General features: G+C 42.7%; 1 protein-coding gene across 1 annotated transcript; it reads right to left on the bottom strand.

Moving 5' to 3' along the window:
• Positions 1-299: 299 nt before the first annotated feature.
• Positions 300-22,983, bottom strand: slc41a1 (solute carrier family 41 member 1). The gene is made up of 11 exons (XM_070958627.1): positions 22,634-22,983; positions 19,577-20,722; positions 12,747-12,854; positions 7,327-7,398; positions 5,926-6,070; positions 4,750-4,896; positions 3,208-3,355; positions 2,443-2,522; positions 1,874-2,008; positions 1,501-1,649; positions 300-1,004 (listed from the first exon to the last, which is right to left on the bottom strand). The coding sequence occupies exons 2-11, from the start codon at positions 20,060-20,062 to the stop codon at positions 819-821; spliced, it is 1,656 nt and encodes a 551-aa protein (XP_070814728.1). The 5' UTR covers positions 20,063-20,722; positions 22,634-22,983; the 3' UTR covers positions 300-818.
• Between the last annotated feature and the right edge of the window lie 647 nt (positions 22,984-23,630).

Consider the following 23,630-nt stretch of genomic DNA (forward strand, 5'->3'; position numbering starts at 1 on the left):
GGAAGTAAGCGCTGGAATCACAATCCTGTTCCTGCTCACTCCAGGTACTCAAAGCAAGCCATCCGCTGATGGGAGCAACACCAAAAGGGATTTAGCTTGTTCTGTGGTCCAGTGCCCTGTGGTAAAACTCCCCAACCCTGTTCCCTACTGTCACAAGGCCAAAGCAAAACAGAGAGAACAGCTGGCCCTATGCACTCTACTAAATCAGAGATGAAACACATTCGATTTGCATTTCATATAAATTCATTCCGTATATATGACATAGCACTTGGTGAGTAAGCATTCTAGGCTTGTTTGGATTTATTTTTTGCTCTTTTTTGTCCTGGTTTCAAGTGTTAGAAGTCGATCTTTAAAAACGGGAGGGCTAACGTCCCCATTGAAAATAATGAGAATAGGCCCTGCATGTAGAAGAGATATGGATTCATATCAAATGAATTACTGACCAACAATAATAATCATTGTCAATGGTACAATATCGCACAAGTAGTAGGACTGAGTTATTAAGTAGAGTAAAGTGGGGCTGGATTCATCAAGTGAAGTTTATGTACTGGCTGAGGTGGAGATGAGTGTTCCCATTCTTTCTAATGTGAAACACAGATACTGTCTGGATTCTGGGCTGACATCATAAGATGAACTCTACTTGCCCTACAAGTGCACTATACCATCAATCAGAGCCCTACAGGAGATTAGCCCTTTAATTGTAGACAATGTCCACTTCCGGATAATGTTCAGGCATATGGGTGATATTCGTCACTGTCTGTGCGTGCAAGCGTACTTTTTTTTTTTTTTTTTTGTGGTGTGTGTGTATCTGCATGCATTCAGTTGCCCGCGCTAGTGTCTCTGTCTCCGATGAACCAGCGCATGTGGAAGCAGAGGGCGAGGAAGCCGGTCCCCAGCAGGTCACCCAGAGCAGTCAGGTAGGGGATGGAGAAGTTGTCAGGGTCCATGCCTCTGCCCCACATCCAGTGGACCATCCAGTCAGCCAGGTAGAGAAGGATTATCACCTGGAGGGAGACCAAGCAAAGCATGATAACCTGCGTTTTCAAAATCTCTGAATGCAGTTTGGAGGTTTACGAAATGTCAGAGATCACGAAATATTTCTGCAATATTTCCACATAAACTCATCAAACTGAAGAATCCTGAACGGTGTGTATGGCAGCACCGTGAACCAGAAGTACGGAAATTTAGCTGGAATTTACATATTCATAATGTAGCTAACATGACTGCTTTATTGTTTGTTTACATGTACAAACAAGCAATGCTGAAAAAACAAAACAACTATAAAAAAAACTAAATAAATAAATAACTATAAACAGCAGACTGGTTGCAACAATATACTTGTATGTATTTGGGAAAATGTTAATTATTGTGTTGATTAAAACGTATTCCTCCATTACTGTTGAAGAACTATTTCCCTATCTGTAAGAGAAACAGCAACTTGATCCTAAAGACCTACAATAACTGGGTCCTGGCTTTAATTTCTATTTAATTCCTGAGTACCTGTAGTAGTGCAGCAGCCAGGTAGAAGGTAATGAAGATGGGTGTCAGGGTGGTGTGCCCACCCCTCAGGGAGTTAATGGTGTAGAGGAAGACGAGGTGACCTGGAGCAACCAGGAGGAAGAGCACACGGGCCGAACGAGAGTTCACAGCTGGAAAAGAGGAAGGATCTACTTTAAAAACAGCCCAAAAAATAAAAAAATAAAATGTCAGGCTGTGCTCTTTTAGGACCGATGCTGGAATCAAAACTCAAAATGTAGGACGGGAGGTGGACCACTCCCAGATCCTGATGACAAGCTGTGATGGAAAGGTCTGTTTTAGGAGACAAAACCAGGAGAGGAACAGTGGAACATTCCACCGCTGCCTGTCAACTTACAGGAGCTGAAGAAGGAGGTGCAGGGTGTGGGGCACTTCCTGGGGGTGGGGTTGGGATCCCCCATGGGTAGACCGTTCATGTGCAGATATGTGGAGATTCGACTGGCCTGAACTGCGACCAGGTTACCTCCCACACCTGCCCACACACACACACACACACACACACACACACACACACACACACACACACACACACACACACACACACACAAGGTGGAAACAGAACAAAACTAGCTGAGGATGAGGATAGAAGGTTTTTCTGTGCCACCTTCATCGTCATTTTTAAAGGACAATCACTTTGCATGTATGTTTGCTCACGTTGGACCCATCTGTCTCTTATTAACCAGGGGGAGGTGGTGACATCAGCAGCTTTAGCTACACATTTCACTGCTAGAACAGATGTTTCTGGATGTGTTCACTCTCGTTACCACTGGCTGTCTGTTCTTTTACTCATTGGCCATTGTTATCTACAGCTCTTTGTCTCTCATCTTTTTCTTCTTGCATCTTATTCTCTGCTGTTATGGCGACCCTCAAAGCAAGTTTCCTTTCTTAGGTTTTATGACTCCTCACCGTTGATGACCGGTGTGAAGACAGCCATGCCAGCAAAGTTTGGGTTGGTGACAGTCTTGTCGAGGATCAGACCACCAACACTAAAAGACAGACGAGAGGGATTAACTGAAATCTTTTTTCACTGCATGACCTGTCATCATCACATTGAAAATGAAGATCCATCACACAGTTAAGAATCTGGGACATCTGGGTGTCAGTACTGATCAGTGCTGGGATGTTACTCAGTACATTTACTCAACTACTGAGCATTTCCACATTATGCAGCTACGCCACCACATTTCAGAGGCAAATAGAGTATTTTTTTCTCCACTACATTTGTCTGACAGCTTTAGCTGTCCTTCCTGTCCAGTTAAAGCACCTTTCTCCAAAAGTGGTGATTTGGAATGTTATACATTAATACCTTAAGGACATTTTGTTGGTAATACTTCCACACTTTCACTTACTGAGGTTCAGAATGAAGAATTTTTACTTGTAGTGGAGTATTAATACTTCCACCACTGGTGGTGATGTGTACAGCTTCTTAAGTTGTAGTATAAGATTTCAAAGTAGAACAAAATAATTTTACATAAACACATGTAAACAACAACAACAACAAAAAAAAGAATTTCTTTTCATTTTAATTGTGATATTTTGAAAATGGAGACAAGACATTAGCTTAAGTGAGTGCGGTGGAATGGCTGTGAGAAAGCGAAAACTATACCTCCAGCATGTACAGTATGTGTATTCTGTGGTTAAACAGCAAGAACTGGTCCCTGTGTGCTCTACCTGCTGATGGCCATGGCGATGATGACTGGCTCCCAGCCGGAGTACAGGAGCTCTCTGGTGGACGGGATCTTCCTAGCTATCAGCACCCATAGGGGGCACAACGCCACAAACACAGCACACACCAGCGGGTTGGCATAGTCATTGTACTCTGTATAGGAAGAAGAGAGGGTCGATTCACACACCAGGCACATGTTGACGTTACAAACATTAAAGGTTGTACTAAGAAATCTGTGGATAATTTCTTCAGGTTTGTGACGATTTGATGGGTCTGTTTTTGCATTGTTATATCTTCGAAAATATTATTGAAAACACACATTATATTATCAGAAAAGTGTGTTCGCTGAGAATAATCACCAGCACTAAGTGAAAACATGGCGTCACCCACTGTGGCATGAAGTGTGGAATGAGCCAATTTAAGGATTATTATTGCAAAGCAAAACAGCTGATTTCCTGCCAAATCCAATAAGGTTTAAGCTCAGAGCAAAAGTCTCATTTGTGGACAGAAAAGTATTACTGTACTACCAATTGTACTAAATTTAAATACGATTCCTAAACATTGCTTATAGTAACTGTTGCTATGATTGTCATGAAAATCGCATTTGATTTAAAGTCACTTCAAATAAAGTCAGAGTTTTACATTTTATATTTATGTCAAATATTAAAGCACAAGGTCCAATTTATTCAATCCTGACAATAATAAAAGAGAAAGAGAGTTTAACATCATATTACATATAACGAAACATAAAGGAATAAATACGGAGGTTGGGATGACTATTCAGTCCCTGGTGTTGTCTCTAGGAGGCAGTGTAACTGCTAAATTGAGCCTACAGGACACAACCACCACAAACACAACATTTAAAGTAGAGTTACGCACACAAGACCCAGACACCGGCTGTGTTTTTCCATGTTTGAGCCAAAACAACCCAAACAGGCTCAATATAGTAGCTGTCTGTGGCATTTAAAGTGAGTAAGACTGTCAAGACTCTCAGCTGAAGGAAGGAATTATGGGATTACTCCACACTCTGGTCAGGACGGTTACATTGCTCCTCTGTGTGTCACAGTCTGTCTGTCTGTCTGTCTGTCTATGGAGACCAGAGCTGACAATAGAGCCAAATAGCTGTGGAGTTTCTCGCCCTAAAAAACACAGCGAGGTTAGGTGTGGGCGGCTTTCATCCCTGTTTACCGCGCGCAGTCACATCTCACACATTTCTACACATGCTGCTCCCTCTTATGATAACATCTTCAAAGCTAATACAGGCTTTTGAAGCTCTATCCCAAATGTAGCTACTGTGATGACGCCATCACTGAAATACTGGTTCTGTAGAAATGATTCTGTCTCATTGGTGGCTTGATTGTTCATGCATGAAGACCAAAGACATGATGTAAATTGGGATGTCTGACACAGATGTGAGCATCAAGAAGCATCATTAACTGAGCATTACATTAAATATTAAACATGTCACATTTTTTCTGTGAGATGTGTGTGTGTGTGTGTGTGTGTGTGTGTGTGTGTGTGTGTGTGTGTGTGTGTGTGTGTGTTACCTAGCTCCTTGTACAGTCCTGTTGAGACGCCCGCCAGCAGAGACAGTGTGATCAGGTCTCCCAAGCTAGCAGCAATGGGCGTGGCCACGTTGTCAGGGTTGATGCCGACTTTCCTGGACGCGATGATCACACCAATCATGATGAGCCCTGTGGGGTTTTAGAGACGTTACAACATGGAAGCCATCGGAACCTGCGTTCACACACAGTGACCCGTGTTTATATGTGATATTCTGTGAAATAATAATGATCTGAACGAACGGGGTTCTGCGGTCTTGTGTGTGGGGTCTGGGGGTCAAGTGTGAGAAGCAACAACACAGAGTGCAACATGTTGACTTTAAGGGTGTAGCCTTGTCCAGGAGAATGAATTGAGATTCTTCTGTTTTCCATCATGACAGCTGAAGCTGGCAAAAACAAAACCTGAAGGTTGCGTTAAAAACATAAAGTGAGAAGAGCCAAAGCAATAAAGAGCTGCTGGATAGAGAGTGTGAGAGCCTTATGGCATGGCAAGGATGGCTTGGAATACTTCCTCTCTCACAGAAAGGGGAAAACAGTTCGGAGAACCTATGGTTTAGGATATTTGTTTCAGCTAATGAAAGGCATTAAAAAACACAATAAATGGTGAGTCTATGACATTATTTGTCAACTGATTTTCACCTGAAATTTTGCAGGAACAATCTTTAGCTTTCTCTTCCTGCTGTGAGGTTAACATTTGTGGTTTTGAGTGAATTATTCAACATACTTCCATGAAATTTGGTTCAGGGACATTTATGCTTCAGGATCAATTGTAACAACTTTGGTAAGCCCTTAACTTTTCATCGAGAAACATCATGAGAACGAATATGACATTAACCCCATCAGCCTCACCTCTACTTTGTGTTTTGTGCCAATAAGTATGCTAACATGCTAAACTATGATGGTGAATGTGGTAAACATTACCTGCTAAACATCAATGTTAGTTTTGTCATTGGGGACATGTTAGCATGCTGATGTTAGCATTTATCTCAAAGTACCACTGGGCCTAAGTACAGCCTGGCAGTGCAGCTAGCATAGCTGTACACTCAATCTTTTCACCTTTTTTTTTTTTTTTTACTCAAAATGAACACTGAAACATGTACAGGAAGTCAAATGTAACCCAGACACTGTGAGGATCCCTCACATCCTGTGCACTGGTCATACCTAGCAGCAGAGAGGCGATGAAGGCGGTCGCCACACTGGAGGCACACAGCAACACCGCGTGGCCCAGCCTGAAGTGTCCCTCTGGGATCCAGCCGAAGATCACAGCAGCTATAGAGGCCAGGAACCCTACCACTGTCGCCTGGACCTGAACACACACACACACACACACACACACACACACACACACACACACACACACACACACACACACACACACACACACACACACACACACACACACACATTTCAATGATTCACGTGGCCATCGATTACAGTTAGCCTAAAGTCCAATTGTTACATGTGAGCAGCTTTCAGAGTCTGAACACTGTCAAAGCTTACGTGGCATTCAAACAAATAACGTCAGAGTGCAACAATCGATACAACTACCAAAATAAGTCAAACTTTAACCTCCAATTTAACTCTCTTCATGGAGCACCATTGTGACCCAGTGTGAGTGCACAATGACCTGTGCAGGAAGTTGTGTCAGCACCCGGCTGGCAACAGTTTTAGAGTGTTCCAGGAACTATGGACCCAAATATTACATAAGAACAAGCACAATTCAAAGAGCAGACCCTCAGGAGAGGTGACTGACTCACTGACCAATGAATACTTCATTTTAGGAAATGAAATAAAAGAGAGGCTCTGTACATATTTAATATATCCACATAAGTCCATGGTCCTTCCTGTCCCGCCTTTTGCCTCAGGTCACTTTATTTCCAGACTGTGCTTGACTGACATCTCTGTCACTCTCCAAACAGTTTAGTTCCACTTATTAGGGTGGATCAACTTATACTAATTCTGAATGTGCAGTGAGAAACACACTGTGCAGGGGGTGTGTAGGGGCTTTAATTATGTGCCTTCATTCAGACTGTGTGTCACGTGACTCCTGTCATACAGTACACAAGTGGTATTGGTGTGCCCAGTAATGATCAGCTGCTGTGTTTACTGTACACACAGTGCACTTATGAAAGCAGAATGTTCCCAGCTTGGTCGGTAATTTGATTCCTGGAATGTCATGTAAATCACAAACTGGATTTCCTTTGTGTTCTCTGAAGTGTAATCAGGTTTTTAATGTGTGACCGAATGAAAAGAAATAAAAATTAAAAAAAGAAGGAAATTAAAAGCAATAGAAATATGTCTACTCTCTGCAGCGTCAATCTAGATTCAGAATAAAAAAGGGGGTGCAGGGGAGAAATCTGATTACTGACTGATTGCATGTAAACTGAGTTTCAGAGCAATCTGACCATTGAACTGAAGGGCACATAAACTCATGATCTGATTTCTTGCCTTAACCTGATTTCTCCCCGTAACCGTGTTTGTTAAGTGGATGTAAGCACGGTCAGCAATGCTCCATGACGCTGGAATCCACTTCATCATCTGCTACAGATGTGTTTCATTTACCTGGATGAGGGCCAAGTTCCCCATGATCATCTTCCACATGTCCTTGGCTGTGTCCATCTGACCAATATTAGCCTGAAAGACAAGAGGTCAACCCATTATCATCTGTGTGTGTTTCTGTGTGTGTGGGTGCACAGCTGTGCATGTACATGCTGTTGCCTATTGGTCCCATCAGAACAATCAGATGTCAGTTCTCCTGACAAAGACACTCTGATCTGATCCCCCACCCTGCGGCCGACTCCACTTATCTCATCTCCCCTCTTTTACACAGACACACACACACACACACACACACACACACACACACACACACACACACACACACACACACACACACTGATGGTCTCAAGTGTCAAGTGGCTGTGGCTACAGTGGGCTACTGTGTGTCCAGATCAATGATCCTAATGCTCGTCCACAGTGAGAGGACACAAACAGAGGATCTCCTCTTCTTCCTTCTCCTCTAACATTTACATATGCAGAGGGATGGGAAACATCTGGACACATCAAAACACATATAAGTCTGTGTGTGAGAGTATATATCTGCTTCATGTTTGGCTTTAATAAAGCAGTGGAAGAAGCGATGCAAATGTGTGTATGAGTTGACATGTCTGAATATGTAAACATTTGCAGCTATGGGGTTTGAATGTTAAAGTTTATTAAATGTAAAACGTCATTTCAAGCAGTTCTGATTTTAAATGCCGTTTTTGTGAACTTTGCTTAAAATGCTGAGTTTTATACACATTAAACTTTGCTTAATCCTCTTAACTGTACTCATTAGCGTTTTCATATTTTGAGTATTTCATTCCTTTTTTCATCCACAATTAGAAACACAAATGATACAAAAACATTAAAAGGATTAGAGACATTCAGTTAGGGCAAAACACAAAAGCTAAGCCATGCTATTATGGTAAGTGAAAAAAGCACAGTCGATGCTGGAAGAGATTTGAAATGCTGAAACAGTCTGGGAATTGACTATTCTACAACCCTGATTCCAAAGAAGTTGGGATGCTGCATAAAAAAATTATAAAAACAGAATGCAATCATTTGCAGATGAGCTGGGTTGAACCAGTTTACCTGTGGGATGTTCCAAACAGGTGTTTCTTTCTCAGTCTTTTGTTGCTGCATCAAATTCAGAATAAGCATGTATTTACAAAAATCAATGACGCTGATGAGGTCAAACGTTAGATATATTGTCTTTGATTTGTTTTCAATTGAGTATGTCAAATAGGATTAGCAAGTCATCACATTCTGTTGTATTTATGTTTTACACAGCATCCCAACTGTTTTGGAATCAGTGTTTTACACAAAGATAAATTTATGTTAAAAGTATTTAAATTAAAAAAAAAAAAAGCTCCAAAGGTTATAGAACTGATTAATGCTAAAAAGCCATACAGAGAAGGTCCTGATGACTGGATGTTCCTTTTAGTTTTTTCTCTCCCTCTCAAATTTCTCACAATCCTGCACCATCCTCATTTGACAAATAAATCTGGCTGCATGACAGGAATAACTCGCAAGCCTGACTGACATGATGATTATGTGTGTGGGACTGTGCGTCATTGTAACTTGTATCAGACAGATTACAGCCACGCAAACATACTCCTCATCTGTCAGCACCATGTGAACCTGTGCATGGATGCCTCCTGACAGTCCTGCTGTCATTCAGAGGGGCAGGCTGCCACCAATATTGCTAAGAAGGTTTAAGGCAGAAGGATAAAGCCAAACATCTGTTCAGAGCACTGGGAGCATGACAGCCTCACAATGAACTCTACATGCAAAGACACTCATATTGTTGCTTGAAGATGAACCTTTATCTGGAAGGAGTTTCATACAATTAGAACAACAATATGCAAACTGATTCAGTGCACAGACGAAGCTCAGGAATTCGCAGAAGCATTGCCTGGTGTTATGTGATGATGTCCAATGGTGATGCCAAGTCCACAGCTTGGGGTGTGTGCGTGCGTGCGTGCGTGCGTGCGTGCGTGTGTGTGTGAACAGGTATTTATCACGTTGTGGGGACAAAAATCTGTTTACACAGTCACATTGTGGGGACTGACCTCCCTTATGGGGACAAAATGCAGGTCCCCTTAAAGTAAATCATTAAATTTCAGGGTGCAGACTGAGGATAGGGTTACGGGTTAGGTAAGGTTAGGTTAGGTACAGGGTTAGGAATAGGCAGATAGTGGTTATGGTTAGGGTTAGGGTAAGGGTAAGGCTCCAGGAAATGAATGTAAGTCTATGTAATGTCCCCACAAGTGATATAAACACAACGTGTGTGTGTGTGTGTGTGTGTGTGTGTGTGGGCGGCTGGATTAGTGACGTTTTAGATCATCACAGAGATGTAACCAGGTGAACAATATGAAAGTGAATCATGGGTGACATATCGTGCATGAGAATCTGTAATACCCTGCGTTTCAAAAGCTCTGTTACATTTTTCCGTTGAAGAATAATACCAGTCAGTTTCAACTTGTGAAGGGGAAAATCTGTTGTTTATGTGAATGGAGTGTATGTTGAAACATCTAACACACATCAAATGAGGATAAAGTGGGCTTTTGTACTGGTTGTAATCTCTGATTATACTGTGGCCAATTTTGCATTTTTTTGCAATTTGGAAACAGTCACAATGCAGGTGCTGCCAAGTTCCTGTAATCCACAAAATATCACTATCCAACTACATACAATCAATTAGGCTCAATAAAATGAGAAGGGATGAGGCAGAACTGAGAAAACAACTGCTTGGTCAGATAAACAATGATGAGAAATTACAAAGGCAAGACTCATTTCAGTGAAATTGCCAGTCAGAGACTAAAAAGACCAAAGGAAAGAAAATCCAAAAGGAAACATGGTCATGTGAAATGAAAAATCCTACAGCCAGCCAGTACCAAGGATTACTTTTTTCAGTAATAAGCGCATTAGGAAACTTACAGTGGTCTTAATCTGCTCATAATTAGCGGCAGCGTGGAAAGAAACGTGGTCCTGCTGGGGCCAGCCAGCAGAGAGCTAACAGTAATGTCTCAGGACAAGCACCAGACTCTGGCCTACTTTGTGATGATGGATGTAAGAATCCTTTTATGCTCAACTGAAAGCGATGCACACTGACAAATGTGAAAAAAAAAAGTGAAAAAAAATATTACTGTTGAAACGTCATCGTATCAGCTAACAAAACAAAGCTGTGCCAAACAGTCCCATGTAAAATGAACGTGTATCATGAGCTGTATGTATGTTGCGTGTTAGAGTGACTTCTTTCTTTCTGAAAAGAGCCACACACGATTTCAAGTTTAACATCTTGGCCAAGAACGATGACAATTTGTTAAATGAGTGTTGAAACACTGGTGAAACATTGGTGAATCAACTTCCCACTCTAACACTGATTCACCATCAAACCTTCACTATGAATGAATATGGAAACAACATGGAAAGTTAAACAGAACACCAACCACAAAATCAACATTGTGTCTCATCAAATATTCAGCTTCTCCAAAAATACTGTCACTATCTGTTCTGCTTTATCGACAGCCAAGACCAAGGTGTTCATGTTGAAAAGCAAGCTGAGAATTCAAGCTTCCCGTATGACCATAATGTGCAAACTTCATTTAAGATTAAATTTTTGACTAAATGTTTGGAGTTTTGCTGTAGTTACTACTCGCCATGACCAAATAAAATAAGGTTAGTCTTAATTACTCTACTAACTCAATGGATTAGTGTACTGCAGAATTTAGCTATGCATTTAGCTATGCTAATCAGCTTCGTCACGTTTCCCACATTCCAGTGGAAAGAATGTGAGGATTGGTGCGCTTAAGAGCAATGCTAAGCTAATTCTCTATACTTTCAAAACTGTAGTTTGCTGCTAACCGCTGGCAATGCTGCTAGGTCATTGACCCCTTAGACTTTACAATGGACAATGTTAGCTCAGACATTGGCATTATGGCCAGGAGCTCAGTGGAGCTATAAGCTACAAACAGTAAATTAGCATCAAATGCTAGTTGTGGAAACTCAGTAGAAAGACCTAAACAGTTCTAGCTGTTTAAAATGTGAATATGGAGGGGTAGGGTAGGGTAGCTAGCTATAATTATGCACCATTATACTGATTATTATTTTTTAAATCTTACAAGAAACAACTGAAGTGTATGTGAAGCCTAATCTTCTTGTTATCAGAGGTGTACAGGCCTGCTATGACCTTCGACTAGCTTCTCACAAGGGTATACTGGAGGGATGAAATGATTTCTGGTTTCAAGAAAAAGCACAGTACAATTCCCAGTGGTTACTATTATCATTTGAAATTTTGATCATCATTAATACTGTGTTTGATTACTGCACTTTGAAAAACTCACTGTAAATACTTTCCAGCATCAACCAAAGTTAGCAGCATGCTCTCAGATGCAGGTGCAGCATGCAACGTGGGTTTGGTTTATGTCAGTGAAAACATGGCAGGATGACCTTTTTCAGCCTTCTCAGAGCCTGAAGTGTGGTTGAATTTGGCTTTTGTGAGTACTGATTGAACATAGTCACCCTGTCTGCAGGAGGGTGGGCAGCACTTCAAATCTTAAGAGAGTCATCTGTGTAACCACCACCCACAAGTGTACTTAACAGTGAATGCAAACAAAAAGATTAACTTTTAATGATAATATGTTAAACATAGCTAGAACTTCTTCCATCCATTTATAATTTGGAATGATTGATGGAACCGTGAAGGGACAGTATAAATAACAGTATCAATCTAAGCTCTGTTAGCATGAAATACACATTTATGGGATCAGAATTGTGCTCATTTCTGCTTTCTGCTTGTCTTCCCCTGCATAACTCATCATCCTACTGCACTTTGGTAGGATGCACGCAAAGGTCAGCCCTCTCTCTGTTACTAACAGCCTGATTTATCCCATGATACAAAAATGGCAGGTTTGTCCCTCTGTACAGCCTGGATTAATTAGTATAAACAAACAAAAAATTTGGACATATGCTTTTGGTTCAGCTATAAACAGCACACCAACCTGTGTGTCTATTCAGCGAACAGGCTGGTTAGTGAAAATGTTAAAGAACAAAGGCTGGAACAGGAATGCTGCTATCAGTTTGTCTGAAACCCAGGTCACATTTGGCAATATGACCTCTGACTCCAAGAAAACACAGCTTTAATGGGTCTGAGAGGGGTTGCCAGGCAATGAGATAGATTGGTTAAATTTTGAGAGGGAAATGCTTTATGTAACCATCATGAACTGAAACAATTTTCCAGGCTGACATAAGACAGTTGTGTAGTGTTATACAATGAACCCAAAAAATCTCTACACATTCTTTACAGGTAGGATGATCTTTGTTTTTATAGAATAACAGAAAAGAATACAACCTACAGCACTTCTGGTAGGACATATTTGTTATATCTGATACTTTACTGATACTCATTATATCTGATACTTTACACACAAATTTCTTACCGCTGTGGACAGTCTGGAGGCCAGCGTCATCTCCAGGTTGCCTTTGAGCCCCAGCAGTGCTGGAACCAGGATGAACACCTCGGACACCTCCATAAACACCGTCCAGTGCTGCAACGACCACCATGTAATATCAGTAACACAACATCAACATAATGGACACACTGCAGTACTGACACAGGACATATCAGAATTACATGGACACACAATGTCACCAACGTAGATAGACTTTATCCTTAGGTGAGAGCAGAATGTCTCTGTGACCCTGTTCTTTAAAACTGATTGAGTGGTGAAACCAGACCCATGCGACAGACCAGATAGTCTTCTTTACACTCTGTATCATATCAGCTCTCTGCTATCCTTTACAAGAACAAGGTCACTGGGACTTCATGCTGAAATGATTTATCACCTTCCTCTTTTGGTTTCCAATCTCATATCCCTTTCCCATATGACTCCCCCTTTCACCTTTATTCACCATTCTTCATCTTCTACAGCTGAAACACAATAAGACCTGGCTGCCTCATATCTCACTATCATGACAATGGTACATTGCAAAGTAGCAGTTGGGGCAGGCACACGATAATAATGTCAGTGCTTAAGCAAAAGCTAAGAATTCTGTCAATACACATGGATGATTCACAAAAAGGTAAGATTCTGTATCTTCACATTTTGGTAAATCTATACAGCATGGCATTCCAAAATCAAATCTGATCATCTTCCTGTACAACAAACCTTTCATGTAAATATTAAGTTCATTTCATGTACTGTTTAGAGTTGTATAGAGTTTCTAGCCTGGTTCCAGACCTCTGAATCTTGCTGCCTTGCTACACCCACGAAAAATTGCTAAAAGCATGGATGAGACGGATGGAGCTGCACATTTTGTTGTGAGTCAGTTTAAGGAAACAACTCAACAACAAAATTTTGCATATTTCACAGACTCCTGTGTCGACTGAACATCGACTGGACGCCCCCTCTCCAAAACTGACATTAGCTAATATGAACACGGTGTCGGGCTGAATGACTGAATTGGCAAGATGGTACCATTGATGTTCCAAGATGGAAATAAAAAAGTATTACATACTTTACTGGTAAATCAATCAAAGCCTCAGAGTGTTTCAGCGACAACCATCACCCCACCCTACATCATCATACATCCTTGCTGCTCAGCTCCTACCTTAGCATAAAAAAAGCTACTTTTTGCTGTAAACATTACCCACAGAACCAAATACAGAATGCGAAAAGAGTCAGCCAGGAGTTGGACCAGCTACATTTAAAGTCCCCCCTATTCAAAAATGTGTTTTTTTTATAGATCAAACAGCAATGTTTGAGCTTCACTGTGCAGGGCGATGTATGTGCAGTTTGACACTAAAAATGTTCGCAAATTCATCGACTGGAAGTGGAAAGTCTCTCTCTGTTCACTGGAAATCCAGTTTCAAGGGGCTGGACTTTTCAGTAGGAGACATCTGGTGTCCAACCATTAAACTTTAGAAATGAAAACAAAAATTGCATAGTCATAGATTCAGGAATTTTAAATGAGAGAGTAGCAGAAGTCATTTTAAGGATTTTAACCAAATTGAGCTTTTTGGGGGAAAAAACATATTAGACACAAATTATTTTTCAAAGTAGATTATTTTACATCTTACAAACACATCCGTAGGGGATCTTTAAAGGACGACATGGGCAGGTGATGGGATTGCTTGAGACAATCACAAATCATGTTTAGCATGTGCAAGAGGACATGTCTGGTCAGCTATGCATCCAGATCCTAGTAGACGGCCTGTAATTAAATTTATAGTCTGTGTTATTAGACCTGACCCCCGATAACCTCCTTCCTGGCTGCCAGCCAGCCCTTGAGAGGTGGGTTCCCTGTGAGTCCCTGGGCTTGTCGCTGTGGTGAAGTGCCTTTCTCCACTGTGCCTCCATTAGAGTTCGTGTAGTGATGGCACACTTGTGGTCTACTGTGGCCAGAAACAGAGCTGTTGCTGAAGCTGAGGCCTTCGATCTATCTCCAGTAAAAGTGCTTATCTTTGGAGCCGGCCTCAAAGGCCCCCTGCACTTAAGAGTCCAGTCTGCCCAGAGCTGAATCAATATTCACCGAGGCTGACGAAGAAAAGAGAAGAGGAAAGTAGAAAATTGACATGTTGAGGAAAATAGAGGAGTCACTGACGTTGAAGTGACGCACCAACAATGTTGGCTAACATTTCTCACACTAACAAGCTTGCATTTTTGTTTCCCTGTGTTGCTCCCACTGTGCATCCAGATGTACAGACTGATAAGGAGTGTTGCCTACAGTTCAGTCGATGCTGTATCAGTAGGTGTGGCACTAAAATGAACTGGTGTGGGTTAAACTCCTTCTGTCTATCCCCTTGCTGTCATCAAGCCAAGCTGAGCTCCTTTCCAACAGCCAGCCCCTTAGCTTGGCTCACTGCCTTCTGCCAACCCAGCAGCCTTGTGAGCACCTCTGTGAGCACTCCTCTCTTCTTTCACAGCCGCATGTTTTCAAGCCTTCTCCCTCTCTCTCTACTTCTGTCTCATTCCCCTATCTCCCTCTTTGCCTCCCCTGTGGTGATATATGTTGTTGTCTCCATGGAACACTGGCTCTGAGCCAAACAAGCCCTCCCTCCTCATGGCCACCTCCTTGGTTCTAGGAACTCTACTGGACAACCCCAGCACCTCTGTGTACAGACCTATAGGAGCTCTGGTATGCAAGCCCCACGAGGGTCGGGTTGCCCAGTTGAGTAACATGGCCCCATTTTATTTGTGATCACTGTACTTGCTGTACTGAGGGGGAAGCTGAACCTGATGGCATTCAATGTCAACGCAACTCCAACAGCGTCACAAAAACTACATCAGGTGGTGTCCATTTCATTTTCACATGAACAGTGCCGTTTGAGTCCAGCCTAATGTGCAAACATGTGGCATGGACAAAAAATGAATACAGCTGTGGTTAAAAATGATTTTGCATACTGGAGTTAAACATGAACAGTGAACATCAGCCATACAATAAGACCTTGATGGTATGACCTATGAACAAGAAGAACCAGATTCACTCTATTTCAGTTGGGTCACTTTTTTTGTGGGCAGAAACTGAGAGCTAAAATTTCCTTGTGCCAAAAATGCTAAGGAGTTTTAGCAAAGTTGTCCTCAAAAGCACAAAAGCCCCCACACATGAACAAAAAAGCATGATCAGGCTTTAAGCTAAGATCTAAGGATGCCTGAGATGTGGAGTGTTGGTGTCCACAGACCAGATGAAGGTGGATAAAGCCTGAACTATCTGACCTAAGGGAGTGCAAATAAGCAACCTGGGACAAGGATTCCTGAGAATCATGGACAGAGTGAAAGATTAACCAGGGTTTGGGGCAACACAAAAGCATTCTAATCCTTTCGATCTCTATCTGTCAGATCCTTACAACATAAATGTGGGATATTGTCAGGTGTTAATAGCTGTGAGCTGATACGTTGTTAATGATTCTCAGGACACAACATCCTTAGCTGATGGAAATGACTGACCAATATGAAGAGAAGGTCTAAAACAAGCAGTTGGTCAGTGCAATAACAAGTTGCTGAAGTTTACTTGAAGTTTACAAAATGGCGTTTGGTTTGGCCTTTAGATCATATATTTTCTTTTTAACAGGATTGTTTAGGGGAAATCCCTGAAGGGATGTAATACAAGTGATGCATACATTTGAACATCAACTCAGTCCAATGAACGGAGCTGGGGTTGAAGCCAGTAGGTGGAACGAAGATTCAGTTGTGCAGTGGCAAGTAGATGTGGTCGGAACAAAATGGTGTCTTGTGGGCAACGAGACCTTGGCTGGTGTTAAACCACTGTGCTGACTTTGACTTCCTGTTTACTAGTGCCTGTATTTTTAGACTGTTTGTTTTTCAGGCTGAAGCTCTGCCCCACTTTGCTTTATTTTGCTGTATGAGTCTACAGACACCACAGTGCAAGACAGATGGCTAGACACTGAGGCAGATATACACACAGACAATAATGGCAATTCACTGCAATAACAAGTTGGTTTCTTTCTTTTCTTTTCTTTTTTTTTTTTTTTGGTATTCTTCGTTTGTAGTTTGACTGTGCAAAGGAAGGTACCATAAGCTTTAGAATATAAAACTGTGTTGTATAACCAGTGGTAGAAGACACATTCAGATCCTTTACTTGATCAATAGTACCAATACAGCAATGTAAAAATACTCCATTACAACTAAAAGTGAAAAATCCTACTTAAGTAAATGTACAGAATTATTAGCGGCAAAATGTAGTTAGTGGTTAGGCCCCCCTGAGTGATGTAGAATTATATGACATCAGATTATTAACACTGACGCATCAACATGTAGGCAGCATGTTACTGTTGTTGCTGATGGAGTTGTTACATACAGTTTTACATACAGGGCCACCGGATGAATCTGAGGAGTTGGGAGATGATTACTGGGAGAGGAAAGAAGAAAAAATCAAAGTTCTGATATACAAAGCTCTTTTTTTTCCTTAGTCTCTCTGATCAAAAGGAGTATTTGGTGGAGCTGTTAACAACAACTCAGTGCGACCCTGACTATACACCAAAGCACTGGTTCAGTCTTTAACAGTGTGTTGTATTTTCACAGCTTGTTATATCATCCATTGTGTAAAATCTTCATCTTAGAAGTAACTACTAACTGAAGCTGCCAAGTAAATATAGTGAAGTCGAGATGAAAGGCTGTCAATTGGAAGTATAAAGTATCAGAAAATTAAAATACTATGGTAAAGTGCCTCAAATTGTACTTCAGGTCAGTACTTGAATGAATGTACTTAGTTACTTTCCACCACTACTTGTGACCAATAGCAAATCACCTATTTGGCCATTGACACTGGCATTCCCAGGAAAACTAGCACTACATGACCTTTACAAACCATGTGTAATCTTCAGTCCAAGTGAGCAGGTCGCCATCAGAGTTCTGAGTTTCTGGCCCTGGCTGTGAGAGACTGACAGTTTTAGGTCATTCTGCTGCCAAGTCACTAAGCAAAACTATGCAGACGTCTCACTCCTCTATACCAGCCTGGACAGTCCTTTCTGGGCCAACCTCGAGTGGGAACGAGGCCATAAGCTCCGTCTGTCTGTGTGTTATACATAGTCAAAGGAAGCAATGTTGAAGAGGTCACATTTCAAAGTAGCCTTATAGAGAGTGATGCAAAAAGCCAAGTCAACTACTTAACTCAGGCCAGGTAGACATGTCAGCTAAAGGCTCTAGTATGTTCCAGTTTTCAAGCTTACTTTTAGCAGAGAACTGTTGCAGTCTGACCAAACCAGAGAGAGACAGCAAGAGCGAGAGAGAGTGAGAGAGAGTTAGACAATTACCTTCCAGGACAGGAAGGATTAGCTGAGTTAGCATTTCACGGTGTCATGGAGGGGGATTTAGGCAGTGAGACAACCTGCTAGGTGCTCAGCCGAACTCAATGGAACAGTCATTAAAGACTGACCGTCAAGCCTCGCCTCGCACTGCACTGCAAGTGTTTCTTCAAGGTTTGCCCACAGACACGGGAAAGCATGGCTGCCTAGAAGGAAGATAAGACCCTATACCTTCTGTGTCCCCTCTTTCCCAGCCTCACCTCTAAAAGAATGGTGCACTGAGTGTTTTGGAAACTGGAGAAACCGCAGCAGCATGGTGCCTAAGTTGAGGCAGCATGAAAACTTTTTGACCTCAAACTTCTGCATTCCTGGTTTACTGAGGATACCTAACCGCACGGTAATGGAGGCTTTGACACCGCATTTTGTTTTGTTTTCACTCTGACTCGAGCCCAACTGAAGTGTGCTGCCATTTCAGGTGCTCAAAGAAAGTACACTTATTCCCCGGCCTCTTCCCCTCCTCCCTGTGCTGAGTTCCTGGGGTCCGCCATGTTGGCATCAGTATGCTTGTACACAATGTGCTGGTCTCCTGGCAGCCTGACACCTCCAGCTTTATCTGCATCACAAGCTGACTTTAAAGAAATATTTGACCTGTCAGCATGACTTTGGCCTGCATTTCTACACCGAACATGCCCTCTTGCATATATTCAGAGCGAGACAGCAACAACAGGGATTCAACAGGAAAAGAAGGAAGGAGAGTAACCAGAAATTGAGTTATATCTTTTCTTGGAGGGAGAGTTGATCCAGCAGCTCTCTGGAGACACACTGTACCACAATAAACCCTTTATTCTTGTCTCTATGGTTTAAGTATGCCAGATTTCAGATACAAGGCTCTGTGACAGGCCATGAGAAGACACAGAGTTTACCAGGATGTCTCAGCCCTGGGGCCAGGCAGGCAGGCCTGAGGAGTAAAAGGTTATGTAAATACCCCCATGGAGTGTCACGGCAGTCCCATCCGCCCACCCTCAAAAGGCATGCCATCCGATAGGGCAGCAGCACTGTGACAGACACATGCCAAAGATAACTGAGCTCGCTAAACCAGTTCATTCAAATGCTCCATGGACAAGCCCATCTGACACTGTGACTCAGTACACACGGTCTGCCCGGAGCACCAGCTCTGGTCTGAGAACACAACTGTGAAACATTTAATGAACTTTAGTGGGTGTGTAAATAAGATGCAACTCCTGTTTCACAGGTAACGGGATTGTAAGAAAAGCGGATACTGAATGAGTGCTGCTGCACATCTGAATTTGTTTTGTTCCCTGTCTTCTAACGTAACTAAAACATTTAACTCTACATCAGTGTTTTCATTTGTGTTCTTTAGGCTTGTACAAGACCAGAACCACATTTGCTTTAACTACACTCAACCAGCTTCTAATAAGAATCATGCACAATCAAACACAGTTTCCATAAAAACATGTACAGTATAGAATATGTGGGATTGCTCACCTGGACAATGTCCAGCACCATTCCGGCTGCCACTGTCCCGAACCCGGCCAGCAGGAAGGGGAAGACCACCTGCAGGCCAATGGAGAAGGAGGTCTCCTTGAGGGGCGCCGGTGGTTCTGGGCTCTGGTCGGTGCTGGTGTCATCGCTCTCGTTGCTCTGGCTTGCGTTCTCCAGGAGAGCGTCCTCCTCCCGCTGACCTTTGGCGTTGGCCCGGCAGTCCATCGCCACTACAATCTCTGACCTCTCCTCATCCTCCCCAGTCTCACCAGCCCTCTCTGTGAAAGATGTGACCTCTGTGAGCTCGAACTCGCCCCCGGTCCCTGGGCTCACCTCTTCAGGGCCCTTAGTGGGGATCACCGGGTGGACGGAGCAGTTAGAGTTAAGGAAGGCCGGGGACGGGGGGCCTCCCTCTTTCTTCATCTCATTAGCCCCAGAGGACATGTCGATGTCGGGGAGTTTATCTTGTTCTTTCGACCAAAGTACCATGCGGAAGCCTTTGGAAGACAGCGGGCTTGACAAGAAAAGGTCAGGTTGCCTTGGCCAAACAGTTTTGGGGAATTCAAAATGGAATTGGCCGCCTGATCTGGTTTTGAACCTGATCGGTCCAATTGATTTATCCCATTAAAGAGGCTTACAGGGAGTGGGGGTCGGTATTAAAGACCAGGAGAAAACTGCTCTGTAGGAAAAAACCTGCAGCAAGGCACATGCAGCCGTGCGTCTGCAGAGCCCGTGTTCCTGTCGGTGCTTCGGGAGCAGAACCAGTATGTTCTCCATTCACTGCAAGGTGCTCAGGGTAGGCCGGCAAAAAAAGAAAGCATACTGGTTTTAAACAGATGAGTATGGAAAACAAGAGGCTTGGGGACTCACTATAGAAATCCCCTGCAGTCACTTGGAAACAGTCCTTTAAAGTTCATAAACCAAAGGAAAAATCAAGTAAGAGGTCTGAAGCAGTCAGACTGCAGCGTAGACTGTTCATGCTCTTCCTCCACTGTTCGTGTGAGACTGCTTGGTGTACCGGGTTGGAAATGTCTCACCTTACACCACGTGGCTGCTGGCAGGTTTTCAAGGAAGATATTTAAAGGTCTGCAGTGTGAGGATTCAATTACCGGCTGCAGAAAAGTGCCTCGAACCAGAGTGGACAGTCACCTGGAAAACCAACACACTTATTGATTAGTCAGTCATAAATGCAAACATTCCAGTTTTATTTGTGGCTATAGACTAAGTCTATTTCCTGACAATGAAATTCTGATTATAGCACACACACACACACACACACACACACACACACACACACACACACACACACACACACACACACACACACTCAGAGAGAGAGAAACAATAAGAAAACAAAAAAAATGAGTCACTACTTCATCTCTAATTCTACAAGACAGAAACATTAAAGTGATGAAAAGTATGGTTGTGTTCAAGCTCTCATCTTTGATGATCTATGATGTATTATTAATATGAGCCATTTTCATTTCCTTTATCACAAAACGACAATCCTAGGTGGATGTAGGCTGATGTGGTCATTTTATACCAAACAAAAACCATTTCAGTGTTCCAGGAATATTATGTGAAATTCTTAAAAAAGGACAGAAATAATATGTCACCACAATTAAATAATATAACTGCTGTAATCTTGAAAACAAATATTCAGTGGATGATAAAAAACTCCTTACTCCCTTGTAATAGATTATTATAGCATTTAAGGCCAAAAAACCCCAAAACATTTCACTCTGACAGAAATGAGAAGAGACAAACAGGGAGTTTAAAAGCAGTTTATCTAGCGCCTAATTTCCTCCCGGCAGCTATAAATATTCTACCATTACCAGAGGTGATGCGTACATCCTTTTGAAACGGACTGTCAAATTACCGTCAGTACAACCCCAATGAAAAAACAACGATTCCTGTCACACCTTTCAAAGTAAACACCGCCGTCCTAACAGGAGCATAGATGACCCTGCACTGTCTCCAGTCTGAGTACAATTTCACTCTTAGAGTAAACACAGTAAACATAATTTGAAGAAACTGCAATAGAGAATTTATTCCAACATTTTAACAGTGAGAAAAAATTGCCTATCATTTAAAAGCTCATTATATTTTGAGAGTCCCATTTTCAACCACAACTGGAATTGAGCAGCAGAAATGTTAAACGAAGGAAAATGTTTCACCTCGTCATGGATATACACAGGAGAAAATATAATTTCAATGGCAGGGAGTGTGGTGGGCAGTCTGGCATGGGTATTTCCATTAATCTAAAGAAAAAACAGACTTTCAAAATAGAAGACCTGTCAATCTTTTATTCACAGAGTTTAGTGATGAAAAACACAATGACCAGGCCTACCAACATTTTGAAGGTCTGTGTACAGATTGTAATAAATTTGGATGATCTCCAGTGAAGACTCTTGTCTGATCAAACTCAATTAAAATTTAAAGTAAACTCATTTTAGGCAGGGTGAGGTAAACACCCGACGCACCTTACCAAGCTGTAGGCCTATGTTTGCCCCAAAGTTATATATTATTCAACAATTAAACGCTTTTATTTTGAAGGCCAATCTACTTGCTTCCAGTCTTACTGTTGCACACTTGGCGTAGCTTTCCTCCGCCGGCATGTTGCGACATCCGCACACAGACTTTGGCTTTCCCCGCTGTAACAATCCTCTGTTTAGTAGTCAGGACCAATACCACCCGAACCCAACATGGCAAAGGCGTAAATTAGTGCTCCCCTGGTCAGAGCTGAATAGACTAGCCCTCCTTTTCTATTCTGATGCTCATTTAAAGAAGGGCAGGGGGCTTTCTGTTCCAACACCGGGCTGGAGCCCATGTCACTGCCACTATCACCACGAGTATTTAACTCATGAAAGTGAATGCAAAGCCACTGCAGTTTTCCATCCTGTATTATCACTATAGAAAAACACCCAGAGCAGAAGCTGAGGTTTTGCCGTGTCAGTCGCCAAGTGACACATTCCGTTAGATAAAGGCATTACGTGACGCTCACAGCTCACAGCGGCTAAAATGTCCAGCAGGTAGTCAGACAAAAAGCTCCTCGGTTACCTTTCAGTGTCAGCGCTCCAGAGAGAAGAAGACCAGCCGGAGTGATGATCCGTTCCGGCGCAGGGACCCGTGTGGCTGGCTGGATGTATCCTCCACCTCTTGGTAACGCGCTCAGGCTGAGGCGTGGACGCCGGTGCGCACGCCTTATGTAGGCTACGGTGCCGGCTCTGCACAGCTGCCTTAATGGTTAATGGTGGTTAATGGTTAAACCCTCCCTCCCGCGCGGTTAAGGCTGTGTCCCAGTCTCTCCCGACCCCGTCACATTGCACCCGTCCAGTTGCCCCCGCCGCCCGACTGCTTCGATGCGCATCTATAATACACCCGTCCGGTGCAAGGGGCCAGGAAGCCACAAGGCGGGCCCTCCCTCCACACTCTGAGCTAACGATACAGAACCCCCCCCCCCCCCCCCCTCCACTGAGCACAAGCACGTCCCGTCCCTTCGCCCCCGTGTGTGTGGAAATTTGTGCCCGTGCGGTGCCAGTCTCCTCCACAAGCCTACTAATTTACTACCAGGGGGCTGAAATAGAAGTTTTAATTTAACAATAGCCCCAGACTCCTGAATGAATGTGTACACACGCATGTCATGACAGTGTAACTGAGCCGGGAGGATTTTAGTCACTCATCCACCAACATGGAGAACAGATAAATACAAATGTTACATAAGTCAAAGTTTTGAAAGCAGACTAATGTGGCTTAAAACTCAAGAGAGAAACAAGGAGTTTGAACAGAAAATTGATTTTAAAATGGAATAATATTCATGGACAAAGAGGGAAAGAAGCCCATTGAAAATAAGATTAATATCTCTGGGTCTGTAGCTACTGTGACCTTAGGTCACAGTGACCATACCTGACTAGCTGCGGGATTTTGTTTTCTTGATCTCTCAATTCCAGTAAAAATAATTTAAAGACCTTTTGTTGTGTCTGCATGGTTAAAGTTTACAGACGTACCTGTGGAGTTCGCCAAGGCTCAGTTCTTGACCCTGGCACACTTCATTGGG

Source organism: Chaetodon trifascialis, chromosome 3 (genome assembly GCF_039877785.1).
Source record: "Chaetodon trifascialis isolate fChaTrf1 chromosome 3, fChaTrf1.hap1, whole genome shotgun sequence".
In the NCBI taxonomy this organism is placed as follows: domain Eukaryota; kingdom Metazoa; phylum Chordata; class Actinopteri; order Chaetodontiformes; family Chaetodontidae; genus Chaetodon; species Chaetodon trifascialis.